The following is a 21126-nucleotide window of genomic DNA, read 5'->3' on the forward strand; positions in this document are numbered from 1 at the left end:
ACTAATGCCACTATGAGAAAGGCACCGACTCTCAATCTTTGCAAACACCAATGTGGCGCAGTGGTTGGATCTACAGCACCCTGGGGTTGTGGGTTCAAACCCCGTGCTGCTCCTTGTGACCCTGGGCAAGTCACTTAATCCTCCATAGCCCCAGGTACGTTAGATAGATTGTGAGCCCACCGGGACAGAGAGGGAAAAATGCTTGAGGACCTGATTGTATAAACCGCTTAGATAACCTTGATAGGCGGTATATAAAAATCCTAATAAACTTGAAACTTATCTTAAAGTGTGCTTCAGTTGTCTCAGAGTTAGTGCCTCTTGGAATTCCCTTTTATAAAGTGCAAAAATTATAAGCCAAAACTTTTTCCAAAGGGGGGGGGGGAAGGGGAAATCAATCCTCTTCTCTCCAAATCAATCTCTTCTCTCTGTTTCTATAGATGCGTGGAACAGTCTCCCGGAAGAGGTGGTGGAAACAGAGACTGTGTCTGAATTCAAGAGGGCCTGGGATAGGCTCTTGGGCTCTCTCAGACAGAAAAAGAGATCATGGTTACTGCAGTTGGGCAGACTGGTGTCAGGTCAAAAGCGCGCCGGGACAAAGGCGCGCCCAGACAATTGAGCGCAGCGCGTGCCGCCACACCGCTCTAAATTACTGTTTTTAGCACTCTGACGGGGGGGCGTGGGGGAGGAACCCCCCCACTTTACTTAATAGAGATTGCGCCGCGTTGTGGGGGCGTTGTGAGGGGTGTGGGGGGTTGTAACCAGTGTTCCCTCTAAGCGGGCGGGTGTTGTGAGCAAACTTTTTTCACCGTGAGCCAAAAATATCGGGCGCCAGCAAGTTATGAGCCAACTCGCCCGATTCTCCTCTCGCCGCCCTGCCATCTGCCGTACGCCTCTTCCGATCGTGCGCTGTGACGAGAAACGTGTGCGCTGCGATGTAATATTTTGTGCGCCAGCGCACGCCAGCGCAGCTTCAAATGGTTTTATTTATTTCCCCAAATTTATTTTTGTTATACGCATTGAAAATATTTGATATTGCGTTTAAATCAAAATCTCAATAAACTTGAAACGAGTGCCCGTGAGATTGTGGGAGGGTTAAATACTCAAAACTTAGAAGTTTTTGCTACGCCAGCTTTCTGGTATCTTTACATACAGTGGCGTACCTAGCATATGTAACATCCGGGGCCCATCATTTTTTGGCACCCCCCCCCCCATCTGTAAGAAAAACATGATTTTTAGTAACAAACCACACGTCACACATGAGTACCTAGGAAAAGGCAGCATCTTACATATTGCAGTGAGCAGTACATCAATACACCCATTGTAAAACTAAACAAGCCAGACCAGCACAGATCAATCCTACACCGTCAATCCTAACAGAAAACCATGTCTTTCGAACACACAGAACACAGAAAACACCTTCGGCTAGTAAGGAATATGTAATCACAAACTAACCCCTCCCTCTTTTACAAAACTGTAGTGTGGATTTTAGCTACGGAGGTAACAGCTCTGATGCTCATAAAATTCTGAGCATCAGAGCTGCTACCACCAAGGCTGGTGCTAAAAACGCTTCACAGTTTTGTAAAAGGGGGGATAAAATAAAAATACATAGACAAAGGTTAAATTGAACCAGCAAGAAGCTGGACTCTGCATACAATGCTTCACAGAAACAGTGACACATGTCTCCTAAAGCAATAAATAAATAGAAATTTTTTTCTACCTTTGTCTTCTGTGGTTTCTCCTTTCCTCATCTTCTTGTAACTCTCTTCCTTCCATCCACTGTCTGCCGTCTCTCTTCCCCTATATGGCATCTTCTCTCCTTCTATGCCCCTTCCAGAAACTGTATGCCTCCCCCTTCCATCTCTCCTTTCACCCCATTGGTCTGGCATCTCTCTCCTCGCCTTCCCTCTCCCACACCTCTCCTCATAGTCTGGTATCTCCCCTTCCCTGATTCTCTGGCATCTCTCTCCTTTCCTTTTCTTCCATCTTTCGCTCCCCCTCCATGCTCTCACATCTCCCCCTTCCTTTTCCCTTAGACTGGCATACCTTCCTCCTACGCTCCAAGCCCTGGCATCTCCTTTAATTCCCTCCCTCATCTTCCTTCTCCCTCCAGCTGGGTACCGCAACACTCTTCCCTGCAGCTCTGCACTTCCCCACAATTGCCATGCTTCGGTTCCTCTTCTTCCTTCCTTCCTCCCCCCCCCCCCGCGGGACCCTGCGGCACCATCAACTCTTACTCCCTCTAATGTCGGCCCTGCAGCTCCAGACTTCCTCGCACCTTCGCCCCTCCCCCTTTGGATCGCTATTATTTTAAATGTTATAGCCGCGGAGCTGTATCCATCAGTGGAGATGTCTAACCTCGGCCTGCCCCGGAACTCTTACTGCAACAGTGACTTCCTGTTCCTGCCTAGACGGGCGGCTGCTGCAGTAAGAGTTCCGGGGCAGGCCGAGGTTAGACATCTCCACTGATGGATACAGCTCCGCGGCTATAACATTTAAAATAATAGCGATCCAAAGGGGGAGGGGAGAAGGTGCGAGGAAGTCTGGAGCTGCAGGGCCGACATTAGAGGGAGTAAGAGTTGATGGTGCCGCAGGGTCCCGCGGGGGGGGGGGGGGGGAGGAAGGAAGGAAGAAGAGGAACCGAAGCATGGCAATTGTGGGGAAGTGCAATCCCCCCAATGCGTCCCCTTACCTTACCGACGCGTGTGTGCGCTGTGAAGAGAAACTTTGCGCTGCGATGTAATATTTTGTGCGTGAGCGCAGGCCAACGCAGCTTAGCGGGAACACTGGTTGTAACCCCCCATATTTTACTGAAAACTTCACTTTTTCCCTGTTTTTAGGGAAAAAGTTCAATTTACAGTAAAATGTGGAGGGTTACAACCCCCCAAACCCCCCATAACGCCGGCGCGATGTCTATTAAGTAAACTGGGGGGGTTCCCCAACAAAACCCCCCCGTCGGAGCACCTAAAAACTGTAATTTAGAGTGGCGCGGCGGTGCGCGATTTTGTCTTTCGCGCTGTTGTCTATGAACCGGGCAGACTAGATGAGCCATTTGGGCCTTTATCGGCAGACATATTTCTATGTTTGCACTTAACGTGGTAACTGCTAAATGATCACAAAGCCCCTTAATAGAGCTCTGTGCTAGACGTTACCACGGAGAAAGCCACACATTCAGGAGGAAATTCAGTAAATGGCACTCATAATTCCATGCCCCCCCCCCAAAAAAAATCAGCTCTGAGCATGATCCTATAAAAGACGGGCACACTTAGTAAAATCATGCTTAGATGGGTGTGGGACTTATGCCGGCTGAAAGCAGGCATAAATGCAGATGCCTAACTTAGGGGTGAGTCGACCTAATTCTATAATTCAACACACAACATTTTGGAACGCTTCCAATATGACCCCCCTAGCCACACCCTCTTTTCAGATACACGGTATAGAGCAGAGGGGTCGGCAACCTTTTCACAGCAGAGAGCCAATTTTAGGTGTCAGGTCAAAAGCGCACCGGGACAAAGGCGCGCGCAGACAATTGAGCGCAGCACGGAGGCACGCGCCGCAGAAAATTACTGTTTTTAGGGCTCTGACGGGGGGGGCGTGGAGATCGCGCCGTGTTGTGGGGGAGCGTTGTGGGGGGTTTCGGGGGTTGTAACCCCCCACATTTTATTGAAAACTTAACTTTTTCCCTGTTTTTAGGGAAAAAGTTAAGTTTACACGCCGGCGCAATCTCTATTAAGTAAACTGGGGAGGGGGGGCTCCCCAACAAAACCCCCCGTCGGAGCCCCTAAAAACTGTAATTTTCTTCGGCGCGCACCTCCGTCTTGCGCTCAGTTGTCGGCGTGCGCCTTTGTCTTTCGCGGGGTTGTCTATGAACCCCAATTTTATACAAAACGTTTGGACCCAATATTTATAAAGAGCTGCAAGGTCTGGCATCTCTTCCCTCCAACCCCTCGCAGATCTCAGCTCCCCCCCCCCAGGCCCCGCCCACAGATGGCATCCACGCATGCGCGGACGCAATGCAATGACATCACGCCTGCGCAGTGACGTCACCACGTTTGCGTCCGTGCATGCGCCGACGCCCCTTCCCGATGCAAATTTTTGTCGGGAGGCTTTCCAAAACCTGGACAAAGTGCCGGATTTTGAAAAAGCCATCCGGACCCCTGGACATTTCCTCAAAAGGAAGCCATGTCCGGGGAAATCTGGACGTCGGGGAACCCTATCGTATATCTCACCACCTGGAACCTGGAAATTGCTAAGGAAAAGTTTAACAAAGAAGGGTCAAGAGAATAGAGTTGCTACATATACTCGAATATAAACCTAGATTGTTGGGCCAAAAATATGGCCCCAAAACGGGGGTCCCAGTTTATATTCGAGTCTTCCCCCATCTAACTCATTGCAGGCCTCTCCCCGGGCCTACCTTAAGCTCTGCTGGCCCAGTGGTGAACCAGGGCAAGAGCGATCCTCCTATGCTCCTGCCCCGTGCAGTGTCACTACTCCTACTTAGCATTTTTATAGCATTGCCTAGATGTACACTGCGCTGTTCATTAAAACATTCAAGAGACAGTCCCTGCTCCGTAGAGCTTACAATCTTGGTTTATATGCGAATCAACCTTTCCCCCCCCCCCCCTTCTTAGGGGAAAAAGATTACCTCAGTTTATATTCGCAGTGGCTTATATTCGAGTATATATGGTATATTGTACATCCACCACAGAGCTACAGTATCGCTAGCGTACTTCATCTTATTAAGATTGTTTAACGGCTTTATTTGACATCATGCTTCACCAAACAACCTGAAGCATTTTACAATAATAAATTCAAATATACACTGACAATAAAAACAACCCTTCCGCCCTCCCACTTTCAACTAAACCACATTAAACAGACCTCCCCGACTAAAACCCTTCTCATAAAACCAGGTTTCCAAGTTGTTTAAAAAGTTAAATAATAACTCTCACAACACATCTCTAACTGCAATGAAAGCCACAAGTCACCGTGCTCAGAAGCTGAAGAATTTAGCTCCCAAGTCGAGGCCTCTTGTGTTTGACTTGAAATCAGTGGCGCAGCAAGGGGACTGGTGACTGGGCAGTGACGCCCCTCTCCCGCCCCCCTTCCCCGTCCCCAACACTACCACGCGGACGCAGCTCTTCCCCCGTACCTTTCTAACTTTGGCACGAGCAGCGACGAACTTGCCGCCTGCGTCGACCTCAGAGCTCTCTCTCTGAAGTCACTTCCCCCCCCCCCCGGAAGAGACATCAGAGAAGGCGCCAAAGCTGATGCTGGCAGCAAGTTTGTGGCTGCTTGCGCCACACTTAAAAAGGTATGGGGAAGGGGCATGCGGCAGGGTGGAAGAGTGGGAAGGGGGGGCAGAGAGAAGGAGGGGTGCCGAGGCCTGAGGAAGACCACACCTGGGGCACCCCCGCTTACTATGCCGCTGCCTGCCATCAGTTGGATGCTGAGAGTGGACCGTCCCTTCATAAGATCCCAGGTGGCACCACGCACTCTCTTCTGTTGAGTCTCTGACTGCTGATTCGGTTACAGGTGCAGGGTCTCATAGCTGGGTGGCGGAGTGGCATACATAGCACTGGCGTCGGTCGCCATCGCAGGCTCAGCCCCAGGTCGTGTACTTCTGAGCAGTGCACTGTCTGACAAGCTGCGTTTGCGGCCACTGGCACCGGTGTCCTCACTGAATGCGCGATATGTGGGTGGCACGTCCTCTTCTTTCGCAGCACGAGGGGCCGCGAGACATTGCGCGCGGTATGCAAGGCTGCAGTTCATGACCTCCTCACGGGCTGGTCCTGCACCAGCATCCATGTGACTGAAAACAAACAAAAAAAGAAGCCAGTTAATCTAGAACTCTTTAACATTTAGTAAACAGTGCGAAGTGATGCTTATACTACAGAATCCTGCATGTTCCAGGGCAGGGTCCCGCAAACAGTAAACTCCGGGCCGCAGCTGGAGGGCACCCGGAAATGCATGGACATTGGCATGATGATGTCACACGCATGCGTGATGTCATCACGCTGACATCTGTGCATGCACAAAGGCCCTCCAGATGTAGCCCTGAGCTGCCAGTGGAAGGGGGGGGGGGGGGTGCTGGAGCAGGAGAGGCACAGGGAAGAGCAGAGGCACTGGCGAGGAGAAGAGGCGTGGGTGCCGGCTAACTGCCTACAGGACGCGCCTCTCCTCCTTGGCAGCATCTCGCGGTACACCCCAAATCTTAATTGTTAATTAAAAAATGTTTTTTTATTGGCTAAAAACTGGCGCGGTCAATCACCGCGCCAATTAAGCCAATTAAAAAAAGTGCACATATTCTGAACAGGTGTGGTTTGGCATCTTTGATTAGGGTGTCTAGTGGCTCCTAATGTAGGCATCCTTTACATGTGTAGCGCCCCCTAGGCTTCAGCTCTACCCATCACACAACAACTGTTAATTGGCTGAAGGTCACAGTGCCAATTGGTTACACGTGCTAATGTGGTATATTTATTTAACAATTTATATACCACATAAAACTATGCAGTTTACACATTACTTACATGCATATTATCCTAGTTGCCCTTTAGTCGCTGATCATATGACACAAACCATAGACAAACATAAATTTTCCATCCCTCCCAGGAAAAATGATATAGTATCTTCCTTTTTTTTCCCTTTCTTCCTTTTCCAGTACAAACATTGTCAAATCATAGATTCAACAATTAGATTGTAGAAGAGCATTGAATGTTACGTTCAAGGCAAAATATTCTTTTGCACTAATCCCCTCTTTTACGAAACTGCAATAGCAAGTTTCTAGCGCAGAGAGCCGCGCTGAATGGCCCGCGCCGCTCCCGACGCTCATAGGAACTCAATAAGCGTCGGGAGCAGCGCAACCCCCCCCCCCGCGCTAGAAACTGCTATCGCAGTTTCATAAAAGGAGGCCTAAGTCTTAAATCTGACGAGACTACGGAAACATTAGCATAGGAAGGCATTGACAAAAAGCTGTGCTTTTAACATTTTCTTAAAACTGATCTATCCCGCACAGAATCGCAGAGTGCCAGGCAGGGCATTCCAAAGTTTCACACCAGCCACAGACATCATTGATGCTCCAATCCTGACGCGCACAATAGACGTCCGACCCACCAAACTCAATTTCATTGTATTTTCAGATCTCCGATTTCTTCTAGATTGGTAAATTTCAAACATCTCTTGTAGTACCCTTGGAGAGACATGGTACAGTGTCTGATGAATGATTGCAAGAATCTTAAAATGCACTCTTTGCTACATTGGCAATCAAGGGAAAACCAAAAAAACTCTGTAGAGTGACGATGTTACTAAATGGACTTTATTAGAAAGTGTCAAAGTTCCAAAGGTACACTAAAATCATCCACATAAAATAATTCCATCCACATAAAAATAAATCATCCACATAAGAGCCTTAAAGGACCTAGTCCGCTAGGGATACAGGACTCAACACGGTCTATGTTTCGACAAAAAGTCTTATTCAGGGGTCCCTGGGGGTCCTATAAAGGTGACACCTGAAGAAGACTTTTTGTCGAAACGTGGACCGTGTTGGATCCTGTATCCCTAGCGGACTAGGTCCTTTAAGGCTCTTATGTGGATGATTTATTTTTATGTGGATGGAATTATTTTATGTGGATGATTTCAGTGTACCTTTGGAACTTTGACACTTTCAAATAAAGTTCATTTAGGAACATCGTCACTCCACAGAGTATTTTTGGTTTTCTCTGGATTTTCTTCTTTGTGGATATTTTGGGGTCAGTTCCTTTTGATTTTTGCTACTTAGGAAGTGTTTGAGGCTTGCGCAGATGAGGACAGAGCTTAGGCATTGGTGGAATGAGGCATTATGACATCACAGTCTGAGCTCTAGAATGTTGCAAACACAAGCAGTGTCTCACTTCCGGCTCACCATACAATTGTTTCCCACGTACTCACCTTTATAAGACCCCCAGGGACCCCTGAAGAAGACTTTTTGTCGAAACGCGGACCGTGTTGAGTCCTGTATCCCTAGCGGACTAGGTCCTTTAAGGCTCTTATGTGGATGATTTATTTTTATGTGGATGGAATTATTTTATGTGGATGATTTCAGTGTACCTTTGGAACTTTGACACTTTCTAATAAAGTCCATTTAGGAACATCGTCAATCCACAGAGATTTTTGGTTTTTTCTGGATTTCTTCTTTGTGGATATTTCGGGGTCAATTCCTTTTGTTTTTTGGCAACCAAGGGGACAGATTCAGAACCAGTGCTAGGAAGTTCTTCTTCACCCAAAGGGTGGTGGACACCTGGAATGTGCTCCCAGAGAGCGTGATAGGACAGAGTACGGTATTGGGGTTCAAGAAGGGATTAGATGATTTCCTGAAGGAAAAGGGGATAGAAGGGTATAGATAGAGGATTACTATACAGGTCCTGGACCTGATGGACCGCCGCGTGAGCGGACTGCTGGGCACGATGGACCTCTGGGCACTGCTTATGTTCTTATGTTCATTGTAATTGTTTCAATACAGGAGATATATGAGCACTCCTTGGAACCCCCATAATCAATCGAGCATCAGAATTAATTAACATCTGCAACGCCTTCAATTTCCCTTTAGCGACTCCCAAGTAAAGTGAATTACAATAGTCCACTCTACTCAGGATTAAAGCTTGAACAACCCTACGATTAGCATACACAAAGGGCTCCTTTTACAAAGCTGCGCTGGGGCCTTAATGCGCGGAATAGCGCATGCTAAATTGCCGCATGCACTAGCCGCTACCGCCTCCTTTTGAGCAGGCGGTAGATTTTCAGCTGGCGTGCGCTAAAACGCTTAGCGCACCTTCGTAAAAGGATCCCTAAATGCAAAGAAGCCCATGGTTCATAGACAAAATCGCGCGAGACAACGGCGCGCCGACAACTGAGCGCAGACAACTGAGCGCAAGGTTGACGGCGCGCCAAAGAAAAGCACTATTTTAAAGGGTTCCAACGGGGGGTGTTGGTGGGGAACCCCCCTATTTTACTTAACAGACATCGCGCTGGCGTTGTGGGGGGTTTGGGGGGTTGTAACCCCCCTCATTATACTTGAAACCCCCCAAACCCCCCACAACGCCAGCGCAATGTCTGTTAAGTAAAGTGGGGGGGGTTCCCCCCCACACCCCCCGTTGGAGCTCTTTAAAATAGTGCTTTTCTTCGGCATGCCATCAACCTTGCACTCAGTTGTCTGCGCTCAGTTGTTGGCGCGCCGTTGTCTCGTGCGATTTAGTCCCGTCACCGAAGCCATAGGTATAAAATAGACTTCTTAGCATTTAGTGCATGCTAACATTAGTGCGCCAAGGCCCCCTCTTTTTTTACAAAGTCACGCAGCCAAGTATCGTGCGGCAAATGCTCCAACACCCATTCGATTCCTATGGACGCTGGAGAATTTACTGCGCCGGCCCACGCTGCTGGCTTTTGTAAAAGAGGGGGGTGAATTGGTTAATATGCCTTAGTAAAAGAACCCCTGAACCCCACAGGCTTAGATCCATTTATTAATCCAAAACCAAAAAAAACCCATATGACACTATTCAGATGGTAATATGAAGAACATGATTTACGTAGTCTAATGTCCAAGTCAATTGTTCTCTATTGGAAAAATGGCTAAAAGTGTAGGAGGTGGAGATGTTGGAACACTAATAATTTGAGGTTGAGGGGTGGTAGATTCAGGGGCAATGTTAGGAAATTCTACTTTACGGAGAGGGTAGTGGATGCCTGGAATGCGCTCCCGAGAGAGGTGGTGGAGAGGAAAACTGTGACTGAGTTCAAAGAAGCGTGGGAAGAACACAGAGGATCTAGAATCAGAAAATAATATTAAATATTGAACTAGGCCAGTTACTGGGCAGACTTGCACGGTCTGTGTCTGTGTATGGCCGTTTGGTAGAGGATGGGCAGGGGAGGGCTTCAATGGCTGGGAGGGTGTAGATGGGCTGGAGTAGGTTTTAACTGAGATTTTGGCAGTAGGAACCCAAGCACAGTACCGGGTAAAGCTTTGGATTCTTGCCCAGAAATAGCAAAGAAGAAAAAATAAAAAAAATAAATTTAAATTGAATCAGGTTGGGCAGACTGGATGGACCATTCGGGTCTTTATCTGCCATCATCTACTATGTTACTATGTAACACTGAAGTTGCTTTAGAAGGAAGATCACCACTGTAACATGACATATCTTAAAGATTTGCTCTGCGGAGGGGAGGGGGGTTATTCTCTCATAAAGAAGAGGAGACGCCAATAAGGTTTTGATCAGACAAGAACAAAAATGTATGTATAGAATCAATACTATTATATCATTTGCCAGGGATCCCATTCATACTGTGTACTGTACAGTCTGAGCTTAATGCTGGATCAACAGCAGTGACAAAATCCAACTCACCGCACCCTAGTCGTAAACTTTATTCAACAATCGTTCAGCTATAATCATACATCAAACTTGTTTCCTTTCCGAAACAGGCCATAAGAATTGTCAACTAATCCTCAGATGCACCACTCCACGTTCAATTAGATTTCATAACGTTAAGCTTAATGTGCATTGTCTTCACCGGATCCTATTTTATAACTTTATGTATTATTCTATTGACTTTATAAATAATTTTAAATAGTTTTAACTTATCTTTTAATTGTGGTCTCTCTTTCTTAGGAAGTCCCTAAGAAAGAGAGACCACAACTAAAAGATAAAGTATAAATAAAGTTATAAAATAGGATCCGGTGAAGACAATGCACATTAAGCTTAAAGTTATGAAATCTAATTGAACGTGGAGTGGTGCATCTGAGGATTAGTTGACAATTCTTATGGCCTGTTTCGGAAAGGAAACAAGTTTGATGTAGGATCAACAGCAGTGGCATAGCAAGGGGAGCGGAGAGGGATCGGACAGTCTAGGGACCGTCTTCATGGGGGCGCCTCTCCTCTTGTCCGCCCCCTTCGTGCACCTCTTAGAATGTTTACCGGCGCGAGCAGCATCTTCCACCAGCTGCTCGTGCCGGCCTTGGCTCTCTTCTGATGTCACTTCCTGGTTGCGGAACCAGGACATGACGTCAGGAGGAAGCCAAGGCTGGCACGAGCAGCAAGCATTTCAAGAGGTGCACGGGGGGGGGGGGGAGGGGGGGGGTGACAATCAAGCGGTGCGGGGGCGGGGGAGGGGCACAGCGATGCCAGGCACCAACCTCCCTAGCTAGGCCACTGATCGACAGAAATATTGAAATTGAAGAAGAATTTCGAATGCGCCCACTTTTTGGCCCACTGGAAGCGTTCACTTTTCTAATGTCTTTATTACTAACCTGTTTGTTATTTTCTTACAGGGCTTGGTGCTGACATAATGAAGTGCTCCGGGATGATGATACTGATACCTTCGCGACACTGGCCCAGCATTGACTTTCACAGACCAGAGCAGTCCAAAAAGGAGCAGAAATCCACCAACCCCACAGCAGAAGAAGCTGATGGACCGGAGTAACGCACTGGGGGAGGTCCGCAGGGCTTGACTTTCCCTTCCAGGTGCAGTTTGGGAATTATTAGCAGGAAAAGGCTCCACCTCCCCATCGCTCCACCAGGCAAAGCATAGGGTTCCTGTCACCAGAAGTACAGTGCCCGTGATGGTCACACCGTAGCGCATGGAAGAAGTCATTCCGGGCATGCAGCCAAACGGTCATATCTCAGGGGGCTCAATATGCAAACGCAGGGGGGCCTGTGACATGCTGTAATAAGGGGAAAGGTATAAGTCTGTGGACATGACTTTTCTCCAGCACTGCTGATTCTGAGCCAAGTATCCCACCGCTCACCAATGGCTAAGTTTGCTAGGCATACTGTAAATAAAGAAAAGCCAATATTAATTCTCTATGCCCTGCTTCAGACCCTGATCCGCCCTAAGCTTGGTCTTCTTGATTATAACCATCTCTGTCATACTTAAAGTTCCTAAAATCTCTTCAATATCTTGTTTACATGTTTGGGTTAGATTGTAAGCTCTAAGAGTAAGGGCTGTCTCCTATACAGGGATGGAAAGCAGAAACACAGGTAAGTACAAAAAAGAGAGGCAGAGAAGACCAGACCTTCAAACTAAAATGTATACTTTAATGACAACCAACCATATAAAGTGGAAGCTTATAATGGACCTGTACACAGACCATGTTTTGGCTACAGAGCCTGCTTCAGGAGTCCTGGAAATTTAAAAATTACAATATTATATAGAAACATAGAACATGATTAGGGTTACCAGATTTTCCAATTGGAAAATCCAGACTCCCTAGACCGCCCCCCCCCCCCCCACATTTCTACCCATCCCCACCTTGTAATGCCCTAATCCCGCCCCCAGGCCCACCCAAACCCCCCCTCCAGCTGCCTGCTCTTGTCGGGCAGGCAGGAAGTCCATGCATATGCGGACTTCTACCCTGCCTGATGCAATTTGAGGAGGCTTTCCAAAACCCAGACAAAGTGATGGGTTTTGAAAAGCCATCTGGACCCCTGGACATGTCCTCAAAAGAACTTTATTACCATTTGGATCTTCTTATCTTTGCAGACTTGGGTTTTCAGCTCTGACAGAAATTAAATGGAAAAAAAACCAGAACGGCTGCAGATGGTGGATGGTGAAATGTGTGTTTGCTTGTCCACTATCGAGCCATGTTTTGAGTTAATTTGCACTCAAAAACAAGCACATCCATCGCATTGATTAGCAATTCTATTCTCTCTACTTTAGTTTCACCATTGTTACAATTACCCATCCATAGCTTAAAGAACTTTAAATAAATATCTCTCAGATTTAATTTTTTGTTTGTTTTGCAATTTTATAATTTCAATTAGAATGTGCTCCGTTTAGCATGCTGGAGCAAAAAAAAAAACTTTGAGAGACACTGTTCTAGACCAGGGGTCTCCAAAGTATGGCCCTCGGGCCACATGCGGCCCGTGATATGATTTTATCCAGCCCGTGAAAGTATTGTGCGGAAATGCACCAAATGGACTAAGGTTCCAATGAAAATCTGCAAAAAAAAAAACCAACCAAGGGGTGTTGATAGATAACCAACCCCCTCCCTTACTAACGCGTAGTGCGGGTTTTAGCAGCAGCGGTAACTGCTCCAAAGCTCATATAAGCTTCAGCGCAGTTACCGCCGCTCCTGGCACTAAAACCCGCGCAGCTCGTTAGTAAAGGAAGAGGTTAGTTTGTGATCTCTTTCTTTCCTTCATCACTTTTCTCACCTACCCTACCCTTATGTATAATCCTTAATTGTTAAAAATTTTTATTTTTTTATTTTTTTTTTATTTTTCTAAAATTCCATTTTTTCTTTATCCACTTGTTTCAGTTTGTATTAATAATACATAATGATTAGTTTGTATAATTTTGTCTTATTTATATTTGTATTTGTCACCCCAGTTTTTTTTATTGTACATTTCAATTATGTAATACGCATTGAAATATTTGATATTGCGTAAAATCAAAATTTAATAAACTTGAAACTTGAAACTTGATTTATTAACTCATATCAAGGCAATCAGAGCACAGTTGATATTTCTGGAAGGCCAGGTGAGAGATTGTAACTTTGCTCATATTCCATACTAAGCAGAATACAACCACAAAAAACAGGGAGGAATGGAGGGAAGTGTAATCCCAAAATCCAAAAACATCACTCCAAGGCAAAAGCGCCACGCAAGCCAAGAAAGCTAGCTTATTACTTAAGCGAAAGAAAAGCCTCAGTGTACCCACACTCTTCCAATCAAGCATCAAAGGCAAAAAACTCTCGCACAAGTTTAAAGTTAGCAGGTGGGAGCAAAAAATTAGCCGAGAATGATTAATGGTAAAACCCACTGAACATAGGCCGGCGATCGTTTCGTGGCTGGTAACCACTGCTTCAGGGCCTTAGCGCCAAATCCAGGCTATCCTATAACCCAAACCCAAAAGGGAAATGAAAAGGCTCACCTGCTGAAAGTTGAAAAAGTTGCAGACTCAGTCAAACGAATAAAAATAGGGACAATAAACTCAAAACTTCATTGGACGAAAGTTGAAAAAGAGCAAAAGCTCATCCAACTACTTACAGTACGCAGAACCTAACTGGCGCTTTCAACCACAACTTCCAAAGCACTGTTGTGGGGCTTATAACCACATCCAGCCCTGTCAGTTTTTTTGCCTATGATGCTTGGGTGGAACAGTGTGGATCCACCTCTCCGTTCGTCTGAGGCTTTTCTTTTGCTTAAGTAATAAGAACATAAGCAGTGCCTCTGCCGGGTCAGACCGGAGGTCCATCGCGCCCAGCAGTCCGCTCACGCGGCGGCCCATCAGGTCCAGGACCTGTATAGTAATCCTCTATCTATACCCTTCTATCCTGGCGGCCTAGCAGTGAAGTCATCTCAATCTGGACTTTAATCCGACTGTTCTGATTTTTATTTTCACTTTTTTTCCAGTTTATATTTTATTGTTAATTTCATTCATTGATTTGCCCCTTGTTTTGTTTTATTTTTAACATTTAAATTTCTCCAAAATTCTATTGCTCAACGGTTCCTCCTTTCTGCAGCTATTCCTATCTCTCTTCTTTTCTACCTTTCAAAGTCCTTAGATCAATGTAGTCTTGTTAGAATGTTTATTTTCTTATTTTTTCTTCCATTTCTATTTCTTACTTTTATTACTCAACTAATTGTTATTTTTCCAGGTACTTCAGTTAGATTGTGAGCCTTCGGGACAGTAAGGGAATTTCTAAGTACCTATTCTTTATTTATTTATCTTATTTTTATTGTATCCTTTAATGTATATTTCTCTGTAAACCTATATTACTTATAATTTTAATGCACACTATTGTCTATTTTCTGTAAACCGCTTAGAATCCTAACGGAGTTTAGCGGTATATAAGAAATAAATTACATTACATTACATCTAATCCCTTCTTGAACCCTAATACCGTACTCTGTCCTATGACACCCTCTGGAAGCGCATTCCAGGTGTCCACCACCCTTTGGGTGAAGAAGAACTTCCTAGCATTGGTTCTGAATCCGCCCCCTCTTAACTTTTCCGAATGCCCTCTCGTTCTTGTCGTTTTCGAAAGTTTGGAAGAATCTGTCCCTCTCCACTAGCTTTCTTGGCTTGTGTGGTGCTTTTGTCTTGGAGTGATATTTTTGAATTTTTATACTATGCAGAATTGCTTAAAAAGGGTGAAGCTGAATTTCCTTTCTCGCTCGCAAATTTAGGGCCCCTTTTACAAAGGTGTGCTAGCGTTTTTAGCGCACGCACCATATTAGCATGCGCCATAGCGCACGCTACCTGAAAAACTACCGCCTGCTCAAGAGGAGGCGGTAGCGGCAAGCGCAACGGCATTTTAGCGCGTGCTATTCCACACGTTAAGGCCCTAACACACTTTTGTAAAAGGAGCCCTTAGTTATTTCAGATCTTAAACAACAATTTCTGATCCATATATTAATCCATATATTAATAGAATTTTAACAATTGTGAATTATTTATTATTTGTTAAAGAATTTCTTTCTGTATGATTTATATGTATTTTTACTCTATTCCTTGAATAAAATCTTTGAATATAAATAATGGGGGGAGGGGTAGGGAGGGGGGAAAGAGGGATGGGGAAGGGATAATGGGATTAGGGGGAATGTATAGAGGTATGAAATAGGTATTATGGAAATATATTTTGGAGGAGTGATAGAAATATGTATGAAAATTAGTATTGTGAATATAATTGTAATGAAAATTTTATTGTATTCTATTATTGTATACTTATTTGATTCCTTCAATAAAATATTATAAACTGAAAACCACAAAAAAAAAAAACCCCACAATTTCAAAAGGGATTTGCTGATTTGGATGCCAATGCTAGAGAAATCAGATTGTTTCAAAATCCGTTTGATTGCAACGTTGCTGATGTCCCAAGTCAAATTCAAATGGAAATTATTGAACTTCAGGCAAATTAACATATCAAAGATATATACAAAGAAGGAAACTTGACCAATTTTTATACATTTTTGAACTCTGAGCAGGTTCCGAATTTGAAGAAATTTGCTTGTCAATTTATCTCCATTTTTGGGACAACGCAACTTTGGGAACAAACTTTTTCCCGAATGAAATATATCCAGTCAAAACACAGGGAAAATTTTATCTGATGAACATTTGAAATCGCTTCTTGTAATTGGCGTTTCAAAATTTGAACCTCAGTTTAATAAGATTTTTAAAACACATAAACCGTTCCGTCATTCACATTAATGGTTTTATTATAATCTATATATATAAAATCGGATGTATGTATGTATGTGCCGCGATCACGCAAAAACGGCTTGACCGATTTGAACGAAACTTGGTATGCAGATCCCTCACTACCCGGGATGATATGTTCTGGGGGTCTCGCGGCCCACCTGCACACGTGGGCGGAGCTACAAACAGATAATCGGATTTCACCCATTCATGTCAATGGAAAAAATGTAAAGAGCTGCCAACGCAAAAACGGCTTGCCCGATTTGAACGAAACTTGGTATGCCGATCCCTCACTACCTGGGGTGATATGTTCTGGGGGTCTCACGGCCCACCTGCACATGTGGGCGGAGCTACAAACATAAAATCAGATTTCACCCATTCATGTCAATGGAAAAAATGTAAAAACTGCCTCTGCCAAACCGGCTTGCCCGATTTGAACGAAACTTGGTATGCGGATCCCTCACTACCCGGGATGATATGTTCTGGGGGTCTCGCGGCCCAACTGCACACGTGAGCGGAGCTACAAACAGAACTTCAGATTTCACCCATTCAAGTCAATGGGAAAAATGTAAAAAGCTGTGGGACCGATTTGAACTAAACTTGGTATGCAGATCCCTCACTACCTGGGGTGATATGTTCTGGGGGTCTCGCGGCCCACCTGCACACATGGGCGGAGCTACAAACAGAAAATCAGATTTCACCCATTCATGTCAATGGAAAAAATGTAAAAAGCTGCCATTCTCACAGTAATTCAAAAACGTCTTGACCAATTTGAACGAAACTTGGTATGCAGATCCCTCACTACCTGGGGTGATATGTTCTTGGGGTCTCGCGACCCCCCTGCACACGTGGGCGGAGCTACAAACAGAAAATCTGATTTCACCCATTCATGTCAATGGAAAAAATGTAAAGAGCTGCCATTCTCACAGTAACTCAAAAACGGCTTGACCGATTTGACCGAAACTTGGTATGCAGATCCCTCACTACCTGGGGTGATATGTTCTGGGGGTCTCGCGGCCCACCTGCACACGTGGGCGGAGCTACAAACAGAACATCAGATTTCACCCATTCATATCAATGGAAAAAATGTAAAACGCTGCCATTCTCACAGTAATTCAAAAATGGCTTGACCGATTTGAACGAAACTTGGTATGCAGATCCCTCACTACCTGGGGTGATATGTTCTGGGGGTCTCGCGGCCCACCTGCACATGTGGGCGGAGCTACAAACAGAAAATCAGATTTCACCCATTCATGTCAATGGAAAAAAATGTAAAAAGCTGCCATTCTCACAGTAATTCCAACTACCTGGGGTGATATGTCCTGGGGGTCTCGCGGCCCACCTGCACATGTGGGCGGAGCTACAAACAGAAAATCAGATTTCACCCATTCATGTCAGTGGAAAAAATGTAAAAAGCTGCCATTCTCACAGTAATTCCAACTACCTGGGGTGATATGTCCTGGGGGTCTCGCGGCCCACCTGCACACGTGGGCGGAGCTACAAACAGAACATCAGATTTCACCCATTCATGTCAATGGAAAAAATGTAAAACGCTGCCATTCTCACAGTAATTCAAAAACGGCTTGACCGATTTGAACGAAACTTGGTATGCAGATCCCTCACTACCTGGGGTGATATGTTCTGGGGGTCTCGCGGCCCACCTGCACATGTGGGCGGAGCTACAAACAGAAAATCAGATTTCACCCATTCATGTCAATGGAAAAAATGTAAAAAGCTGCCATTCTCACAGTAATTCCAACTACCTGGGGTGATATGTCCTGGGGGTCTCGCGGCCCACCTGCACATGTGGGCGGAGCTACAAACAGAAAATCAGATTTCACCCATTCATGTCAGTGGAAAAAATGTAAAAAGCTGCCATTCTCACAGTAAATCTAAAACGGCTTGACCGATTTGAACGAAACTTGGTATGCAGATCCCTCACTAACTGGGGTGATATGTTCTGGGGGTCTCTTCACCCAAGAATTTATATGTTCTTGCTCCTGGAGGTGAAACTAAAAATGTTGTTTATAATCAAGTTTTGTGTTAGTTGTATTGTATTCATTTTGTCAAATATTTCACATTATAATTTGAATATTGTACTTTTTATAAAGCTGTAAAAAAATAATTTCATTCACCATTATAAAGTATCTTTATTTGAATCCATTTACAGTGTTATTGCTATAATTAAATACCCGTGCAACGCCGGGGCATCAGCTAGTTTGTGATAAAAATATGAGAATTTGCTGGTTGTGTTCGTCGTCATTAATATACGATAATTTAATCTCACATTCTCTGTAATTAGTTTATAAAATTTTATGCTTTCAATAAAGCTCATATATCTAGAATTATTTATCTTTTTTTTTTACTATGGCCTGCTGAAAAGTGCTGAAGTACCCAATGTGGCCCTTGTGGTGCAAAGTTTGGAGACCCCTGTTCTAGACCAACCCCTTCAGACTATATCCTTTTGAAGGTTTGGTCTTCAGAATTGCACACAGTAGTTCAAATGTGATCCTACCAGAGACTTACAAAGAGGCACTATCACCTCCTTTTCCTGATGACCATTCCTCCCCCTATGCACCCAAGCACCCTTCAGGCTTTTCTATCACCATACCTACCTATTTGGCCATGTTAAGGTCATTCGATCATCCTTAGCTCCTGCTTTTTTATGTGTACTTCTCCCTTGGGGTTTTAAAGACAAATGCATGACCCTGCCTCCTTAGCATGAAATGTTAGTTGCCAAACATTAGAGCAGTGGTTCCCAACCCTGTCCTGGAGGACCACCAGGCCAGTCAGGTTTTCAGGCTAGCCCTAATGAATATGCATGGAGCAGATTTGCATGCCTGGCACCTCCGTTATATGCAGATCTGCCTCATGCATATTCATTAGGGCTATCCTGAAAACCCAACTGGCCTGGTGGTCCTCCAGGGCAGGGTTGGGAACCACTGCACTAGACCATTCCTTCAGCTTCACTGAATCCCTCCCCATGTTTTCCACACCGTCTCTGAGGTATACACCAGGGATCTCAAAGTCCCTCCTTGAGGACCGCAATCCAGTTGGGTTTTCAGGATTTCCCCAATGAATATGCATTGAAAGCAGTGCATGCACATAGATCTCGTGCATATTCATTGGGGAAATCCTGAAAACCTGACTGGATTGTGGCCCTCAAGGAGGGACTTTGAGACCCCTGGTATACACTGTTGTAGATTATGGCATCATTTGCAAAAAGGCAAATCTTTTCTGACTGTCCCTCTAAAACAGGGGTTTCAAAGTCCCTCCTTGAGGGCTGCAATCCAGTCGGGTTTTCAGGATTTCCCCAATGAATATGCATGAGATCTATGTGCATACACTGCTTTCAATGCATATTTATTGGGGAAATCGTGAAAACCCGACTGGATTGCGGCCCTCAAGGAGGGACTTTGAGATCCCTGCTCTAAAACATCACTGACAAAGATATTGAAAAGGACACGATCCCCGCAGCACACCTCATACCGAACTCGTTCACCACAACCTGTTGTTGTCTCCCACTTAGGGTTACCAGATTTTCCCATGCCCCCCCCCAGGCCCGCCCATATCCTGCCCTGTTCCGCCCCCCCAGCCCCGCCCCCTTAACCTGTTCATGCATCAGGACGGCATCCACGCATGCAACGCGATGACGTGCGCATGGCATCCCCGCATTGCATCCGCATGTTCGCAGATGCCGTTCTGACGTCAGAAGCTTTTCAAAACCCGGACAAAGTGCCGGGTTTTGAAAAGCCATCCGGGGAAATCCGGATATCTTGTAACCCTACTCCCACTAAACCAGTTTCCAACCCAACAGTTTTAGAGCCCATGTACACCACATCTTGCTCTCTCCCCGATCCATCACTCAGCCTTAATCAGATTCGTCTGATAAAACCTACAGTATCTCTGGTAAAAACGATGCTTCCTCGAAACATGTAATCCACTGGATTCTAGGAACTGCATTATTCTCTACTTTTGCTGCAGCTTCAGTAATTGACTCATCGCCGAGGTCAGACTCTCTCAGCAGCCTGTAGTTCCCAGCTTCCTCCTTGCACTTTTGTGAGGAGGGACCACATACGTCTGTCTCCAGTCCTCTGGGACCACTCCCAATTCTTAGGAAGCATTGAAAAGGTCACAAAGTGGTGCTGCCAGAACTTCTCTAAAAGTTTCCTTAATATACTTGGACATATGCCACCTAGTCTCATTGCTTTGTCTGCATTTATTTTAACTAACTCCTCGAGCATAAATTATTTGAGGTACACATCACTTCCATTCCTATTTTTAGTCTTTTTCTGCAGTCCTGCTTCTTGCTCTTTCTAAGTAGACACTGACTAAAAATATTTGCTAAATAAGTCTGCTTTTGTCTCACCTGTTTCTACATATTGTTTCCCTTTATCTCTGAATCTCATAATTCCAATTTTGCACTTTCTTCTCATTAATACCTTAAAAAAAAAGTCTTGTCCCCTGTTTAACTGTATTGGCTATTTTTTTTTCGCCATTTGCATCTTTGCTCGGCTTAGTTTTTCCAGATATTGCTGCCTGTCTTCATTTTTTCAGCATTTCAAAGCACAGCTTTAATTATGTGAGACTGTCCCCATGAGAGACAGAAGAACATATACATATGTATCCACTGTCGGTCTTCAGACACATGTGTACATATAATCACTCACATGCAATGCAAACCCCAGTTGTCTTTGCTGACTATACTGCCTTATTGTTTCCTGCCTAGATACAACAGTTCATCTACTAGGAGGAAAAATGCCTCAGAAGCCATGGGAAGATATACTATCCGGAGCTGTGAAGGAAGGAGCTACATATAAACACAGGCTCCCCGGCACGCTTCTATCATAGGCCGCTGGGAAAAACCTCCTTTTTATAATAGGCGTAGATTTCTAATGTAAATTTTATGCATAAACTTTACATGTCCTGAAATTTGAACAAATTTGAAAGATGCAGAAAATGCTT

The 21126-nt window shown here is 45.0% G+C and overlaps 1 protein-coding gene across 4 annotated transcripts in view; it reads right to left on the reverse strand.

Annotated features, from left to right (window-relative positions):
• Nucleotides 1-3982: 3982 nt before the first annotated feature.
• The window catches only part of TMEM61 (transmembrane protein 61), a 33775-nt gene continuing 16631 nt past the window's right edge, over nt 3983-21126 (reverse strand). For 2 of the 4 annotated variants that reach the window (XM_033915198.1, XM_033915199.1), the window contains exons 2-3: nt 11270-11791; nt 3983-5809 (exon numbers count right to left, since the gene is read on the reverse strand). In XM_033915198.1, coding sequence (XP_033771089.1) covers nt 5527-5809; nt 11270-11622 — 636 coding nt within the window. In that variant the 5' untranslated portion in view covers nt 11623-11791 and the 3' untranslated portion in view covers nt 3983-5526. The remainder of the gene's footprint in view (nt 5810-11269; nt 11792-21126) is intronic. The other 2 variants (XM_033915200.1, XM_033915201.1) reach the window with 1 other exon arrangement.

This window comes from Geotrypetes seraphini, chromosome 12 (assembly GCF_902459505.1).
Source record: "Geotrypetes seraphini chromosome 12, aGeoSer1.1, whole genome shotgun sequence".
In the NCBI taxonomy this organism is placed as follows: domain Eukaryota; kingdom Metazoa; phylum Chordata; class Amphibia; order Gymnophiona; family Dermophiidae; genus Geotrypetes; species Geotrypetes seraphini.